Source organism: Psammomys obesus, unplaced genomic scaffold, assembly GCF_907164565.1.
Source record: "Psammomys obesus unplaced genomic scaffold, mPsaObe1.curated_primary_1811, whole genome shotgun sequence".
Classification (NCBI taxonomy): domain Eukaryota; kingdom Metazoa; phylum Chordata; class Mammalia; order Rodentia; family Muridae; genus Psammomys; species Psammomys obesus.
The window spans coordinates 5,459,248-5,465,837 of record NW_026589732.1 but is presented as its reverse complement, the minus strand read 5'-3'; the positions used below and the strand labels follow the sequence as shown (position 1 = coordinate 5,465,837).

The 6,590-nt window shown below is 42.7% G+C and overlaps 1 protein-coding gene across 2 annotated transcripts in view; it reads right to left on the bottom strand.

Moving 5' to 3' along the window:
- Plppr1 (phospholipid phosphatase related 1) overlaps nucleotides 1–6,590 on the bottom strand; it is a 266,024-nt gene that overhangs the window by 13,275 nt on the left and 246,159 nt on the right. For both annotated transcript variants that reach the window (XM_055605246.1, XM_055605245.1), the window contains 2 exons: nucleotides 5,943–6,193; nucleotides 2,445–2,621 (listed from right to left, as the gene is read on the bottom strand). In XM_055605246.1, the coding sequence (XP_055461221.1) occupies nucleotides 2,445–2,621; nucleotides 5,943–6,193 (428 nt within the window). The remainder of the gene's footprint in view (nucleotides 1–2,444; nucleotides 2,622–5,942; nucleotides 6,194–6,590) is intronic.

Sequence of the window (6,590 nt, the reverse complement as noted above, 5' to 3'; positions counted from 1 at the left end):
GTGTTGTCTCTTAAGTTCCAAATACAACAAGTACTCAGCCCATATTGGCTCATGTTTAACTTCTGCCTAAAATGGCCATAGTTAATATGTCTTTATTACTTACTTGGCTTAAACAGCTCACTACAAATGCCTACTTTCCTTATTCCTACCAGACTCATAAATGTTTCACCATCTTCTCTGCCCATGTTGAATTTATCTGCCTCTTTCCTAATTTCTCTTATTATTCTGCAGCTTTGTCTCCATGTCTAGTGTTGAGTCTTTCCTGTAACTTTTCAAATCATACAGAACACTCACACAAATGCCACCATCTCATACTACAGCTATGCTTAAAGCTTTTGGCTGCCTGGGTAGCAGAGGAAGGCGTCAGAGCCTTGGAGTTGAGGCTCACAGTGCTGGATGATTACTGACCATGTTACATATTTTGAAGCTCAACTTCTTGAACAATAAAATAAAGATTAAAATATTGCTAGGGGTGCCCTAGGAACTCAAAAACTGAGGTTTGTAGCGCAGGGCATACAGTAACTGCTCAACTCACATTTTTCTTTCTCTTTCCCTGTGTTCTGTTTCGTGGGAAACACAGATGTGTATAGCAGTACTGAAGGTGAACAAAGACTATGCTGCCATTCTTGGTTTTGGCTTCTCTCTCTGTCTTCTCTCCAGATTTCTGTTGTGGCTATTCTCATTCTCTCTCTGACTTCACTCTCCCTTCTGTTCCCAGCTTCATGTGTGTCTCTGAGGTATGGACACGTGTATGCACGTGAGTGGATGGCAATTCAATGGCTTTTTAAGTAAAAAACATTGGATGAAAGCAAAATTAATGACAACAGTCAAAACACTGGAAGCAATAACGGACCAAACAATAACTGAGGGGTAGGAAAGAAGACTGCAAGTTACTAAGAGAACAAGTCTCATCAGAAAGCAGACTTTTATAAGGCAGCCCAGCAACCCACAGGCTCTCACAGACCTCCTCTCCCACACCCATGCAATGGGGTGGGCCGTCTACACTGCCACTTCTTTTTAGCAGGGCATAGTGCGCTCTAGTGATGTTGGATGTCGAAACTGTTTGACTTTTCTTCCAGTTTGTCTTTATTCACATGCCAGTGATCTCTCCTGAAAAGTGCTCTGTTCTTTTTAAGTCACCAATAATTCTTGTTTTCTTTCAAAAACCCTTCCCAGGGAGTCTTTCTCATGAGATAGCAGCTACATGAGATCATTTCGGGGCTTTCTCTGTGACTTCTCTCAGAGAATTCACACTTCACCCTCCCCTCTTCCTCCATCAGAAACAGAAAGCTGTGATCCGACGGAGGGAATGTTGAGTGATAATAGTTTCACAGACAGTGTTCCGCAGAAATGTGTGAGCATTTTCAGGAAAAACAGGTGGTCAACTGAGCCAAAGGTTGGGGCAGTCATGTGTGTATTTTTCATATTCAGAACAGAAAGGAAAAATGAGTTAAGTGATAGGAATATGTGAATGTAAATATGTGGAAAGGGTGTATGCCAGCCTTAGGGGCTTGGATTATAAAGGACAGAACAGAATGAGTGGCAGGCCCGTTGAGATTTTAGTGACCTGTTCTCCTTGGTGGAGGGTCTTACTATTGACAGTGGCTTTATTTTATGCAGAGTATGTGAGTTTAAATGCCTGGTGTCCTACTATCAGAACAAGAGCCAAAGAACAAACCTGTATCTCTCCGGTATGTCCAGGTAATGGAGTATTAAAAATAAATAATTTATTGTTGCCTTCTACAACATGAATGAGTCTCCAAATATAAATTATGATAGATATAAAGTGTCAGAATATACATATTATGGAATTTCATTTACATGAAATCCAAATGTAGAAAAAAAAAAAAAAACAAACCAAACCAAACCTCAATAGTTGCTTGAGGTGAAAGGGAATGAAAAAGCAAGAGAGATGTCAAGTTTATAAAATTGGAGAGTGTGTGGCATCATATCCCTCCCACACTTGAGCGAAACTGGAAACAACAAAAACAACAAACAAAACAGAAAAAGAGTACAGATTCTTCTTTTCCAGTCCAAGTCAGATTAAGGCATTTTCCACAAGAGCACATAGCCAAGTCTCCAGCTCTTTGAAGAATTAAAACATCAGCAGAGATGTGACAATACGGGGCTGCTGTGTTTGCCAAAATTCTTCAGGGAGGCCACATGTTGAAGCCACTTAGTTGAAATCAGATGCAAGAGGACAGAGCATAGCCATCTTTCTTGGGGCTAGGATTCTCAACTCTCTTAAGAAACATGGCCAGTCATATTTCTCAAAGTAAAGATACTCGGATACTATCTTGTGGGAAGGGATGCATACTTTTTGGAGAATTGCTGCTCAGAAAACAGGGACATGAGGAACAATGCCTGAGGGAATCTAGGAAATTCAATGCACTGTGACTTTACATGGAAGACATAACATGGAAGAAGTGGAAAGAAAGACCTACCAGAAACAGGGCCACTGCGGTGCCCAGGATGAAGCCAGCAATCACATCTGAACAGTGGTTCCGGTACTCTGAGACCCGGTTGAGGCCTGTCAGGAAGGCTGTACAGAGGGTCCCCAAGCACAGCACTGGCTTGGCCAGCCGACTGCTCTTTGTCTTGATTGTGCTTGTGACATACATCTGCAGTGGGAGACAGATCAGTGAGTTCCAGGCAGTCCTGGTACAGCCACATGAGTGCACACATATCCCAGACCGCAAACAGGGGCTTCGACAAAGGGAACCATAGCAACTCCATTGCTTGGACAACTTCCTTAAGCTGGTTAGTTGTACAGGAAACAGTTCAGCTATGACAATGAACATGTTTTTGTTAGTGACTTTTGCTTCGTAATGAGTTTGTGAGCAAGCTATGCTGATATTAGGAATAACTGAAGAATAATGGCAGGATTCAGAAGACATAGTTTTTACATAAAGAACCAGATAATCGTGCGGTGCTACTACTACAAAACCCATATAAAAATCTTAGGTACCAGGTATGCCTTCTCTGTGAATGAGTTTGTGGCAGAGGTTATCAGGTAGAGTGAGAGAATTCACACTTCACTTTTTGTCTCCCCAGAAGTGGTGTCTGTACCCTTTGGGGTCATGATATAAGACTGTTCACTGACTTGCTGATGGATCTAATGTGAATGACCCGATCAAGACTATGGGTCACTACTGTGCTGGAAGTGGATTCTCATGTCAGGGACAACTGTGGTCTGCTCCATCCATTCACCTACTGCAGAGTGTTTTAAAACAGCAAACTTTTCTGTGCACCACAATATACAAAAGGGTGAAGGGTCTGAACCAAATAAAAGATGTTGCACTCGCTGATGCTTGAAACGTGGGCTGTTACCAAATGTCCACAACGGTTCAGAGTTAAGAATATGTAACTTCCAGCAAATCACATCACTTTGATAATTGCTATGATCCACCACTAGAGGGCACTAGTGACCCACCATTTTCCTTTTTCCTTTTTTGATGGACTTCTTCCTAGCCCAATCTGGCCTTAAACTTGCTACAATCCTCCTTCATCAACATCCTACGTGGGGTCTGCAGACTTGTCTCATTATTTCTGCTCAAGTATGGTGAGTTCAGTAACCCTACAAAACCACACATACACACAAGAAAAGGCTGATATTTAAGATTATAACCTCTAGGATATTTGATGTCCTGAGCACCAATACATTCACGTAGCCGCATCTGGCAGTATTATAATGGGAGACTAATTTCTAGGAAGATGTTTCAACACTACCATGAATCCTAGAGGGATGCAGGTTCCTCGTTATCCTAACAGGTGCCACACAAAACTCTGGTAGATCAAAGTCACACGAATGGTAATGAATGTAGTACTCTGACACTGAGGATTGTTACTTAAAACGCTGAACGCAAGTACATACATTCAATTTTATTTTTTTTTTATGCTTGAATATTGTTTTCTGGGTATGTCTTTTCTGAACCTTTCCTGTAAAATAGTAATCGTTGAGAATATAGACCAGTTGGTAGTCTTCACAGCGTTAAATGGCACCTAGGAAGTAACTGTTGAATAATGTTTTCATTAGCGTTTTCTTTTTACTTTGGTACATAAGAATTGCATATATTCATGGGTGTGGCATAGTGTTTCAATACCCCTGTGCACCATGGAATGATCAAGCCCTGGCAATGATCCTCCACCAGTCTTGAGTAATCCTGAAAGCATAATTTAACACAAGACAGAAAACGTTTGCTCAGCTGGAATGCTGTATCTGGGTTTATCAAATTGAGCATGAGGCCTGATTTGAGAGGGTTGATATCCAAATCCTTGGACGGTGCCTGCACTGTGTGCTGTGCGCCCAGTATATTCCGTTCATTCCTTCTGCTGCCACTGACGTTGAGCTCTCATTTGATGATGACACACTGGTTTAAGTTACCAATTTATTTGTATAATGGCATTATCAAAATCAATTTCACACAGCAGTGACTTGAATCTGATAAAAATACAAAAGGGGAGGCAAAAGCATGTGGCTTTATAAAAATTATGCTCTAGATAGTTTAGGAACAAATCAATACCCTGAAAATCGAAAACACACTAAGTGCCCCAGTGGATTCTTGACCCGTGTTCTCTTTCTGTTTTATAAAGAAAAAAGAAGTCCAGCGAGGTGACAGCATGTGCCTCCTACAGTGGCTGGGAGGAGACTGGGATGCTGGCCCCTGCAGATGGGGCTGACAAAGTGAGGTATCCTAGAATATCTGAGTAGTTTGAAAGGAAGCTTAGCTCTGTCTTCCTTATCCATGCTTTACTGGAACCCACTAAAGGGTCCTTTGACCAATGGCCACTTCCACTGATAAAATAAGTGTGGTAAAGTGCATGTGGTAAAATGGACATGGTAAAATGCACAGGGTAAAACATGCATGCTGAAATAGGCACAGTGAGTGATCTTGCGGTATTGGCTTGTGTGTGTTCAAGCTGATAGTTATGCTTCTGAGTTCTGGGTGCAAAAGAAGCACATATCACACTATTACTTTTCCTTTGCTGAGAGCAAAACAAGCAAACAAACAAACAGGGCATTATAATCTAGCAGGACAATCAAAGACAGTGTGATCTAAAGAGAGGGAGAAGGGAAGTTTGGCGGTCTTAGATTCTTCTAGAATTATCCAACTCTTTTTACAATATAATTTTATTTTATTATTTTTATTTATTTTTAAATTCATTTTATATCCTTGTTGTAGCCCCATCCTCCTTCCTTCCCAGCTCCACCCTTCCTTTTCGTTCTCCCTCAGGGAAGCTCCCTTTCCCATCCAGCCCCGCTCATCAAGTTGCATCAGGAATGAGCAATCCTCTTCCCCTGTGGCCTACCAAGACAGTCTCACCAGGAAAAAGCCATCAAAAAGCTGGCAAGTGAGTCTGTGTCTGATGTGATCCCCCACTTCCCTTACTAGAGGACCCACATGAGGCCTCAGCTGCCCATCTGCTACATCTTTGTAGGGGGCAAGAATGCACATTGTAAGAAGCACAGGGGGGACATATGTTTGATTCTGTCCTGCACACTGTGAGGCCAATCACACACCCCAGTTGACACTTGAAAACATATAGGTAGGTATGAGGAGGGTATGCTCTTCTGGAGCCAACCAAAGCTGTGGCAGAGTGCTGACAGACTCTTGGACGAAGTGCCAGGAGTTTGGCCATGGCTGATTGTGTGTTCTTAGGTATCCATGAGGCCTCAGTTTCCCCACCTATAAACTGGGAGTGTACAAATGGGGGATTATCAAATTTCTTTTCAAATTAAGCCCTCTGGAAGGTTCTGGTCAGGGTGGGAGTTATTTTATCAGGAGTGTGATGTGATGTGAGAGAAACGTGTTTTCTGTGACTTTAAACAATCACCTCACAACAGGATGACAGTGGTGGGAAGGGTGAGAGGCACATCCTGGCAAGATCTCAGCTTGGGGACACACACACACACACACACACACACACACACACACACTCACCGTGGCGTACAAGGCCGAGTAAATGCTCAGGGCAGCGTGTTTGGAGGGGAAGGACCTCCGAGCCTTTTCTATCACTTCCAGGTCCCCGGTGCAGATGTTGCCATTGCTGATGAACTGGTGGTGTGCCCGGCAGTCTGTACTGGTGTAGTTTGGCTGGCACACTGTCAGGAAGTACGGTGTTAGGTGGCCAGTGACCACTTGCCCGGCGTTTACAAAAATGTCAGTAGCAAAAAGTCCAAATGCAAATACACCTATAAGAAGATTTGAAAGAAATCAGAGCAGTGACATACATTGTCAGTTGGTTTTTGGCCTAGAGAAGAAGCTGCTGGGAGAAGACATGACGACACCTTCAAAAAGATTTTAAGAGTCAAATTGTCCCTTCACTTTTATCCTTCCAGAAAGTGAGGCCTACCTCCTGAATGACCATTTTCCCCCAAATCTTGGCAGAGCATCTACTGTTAACGTTTGGTTGCTTTGTGTGAGAACTTTTCTGTCAACGTATTCTGAATGGAAGGAGCTGGAAGTCTGGAGTCTCATCGGCCTGGTCTTTCAGGGTACAGAATGAGTAGTGTAACTCCTTTGAACTTATGTGCCCTTGGATAAGAAGTAAAGGCAGGTAGTTAGGGAGGGTGGCATGAGACATGTGCA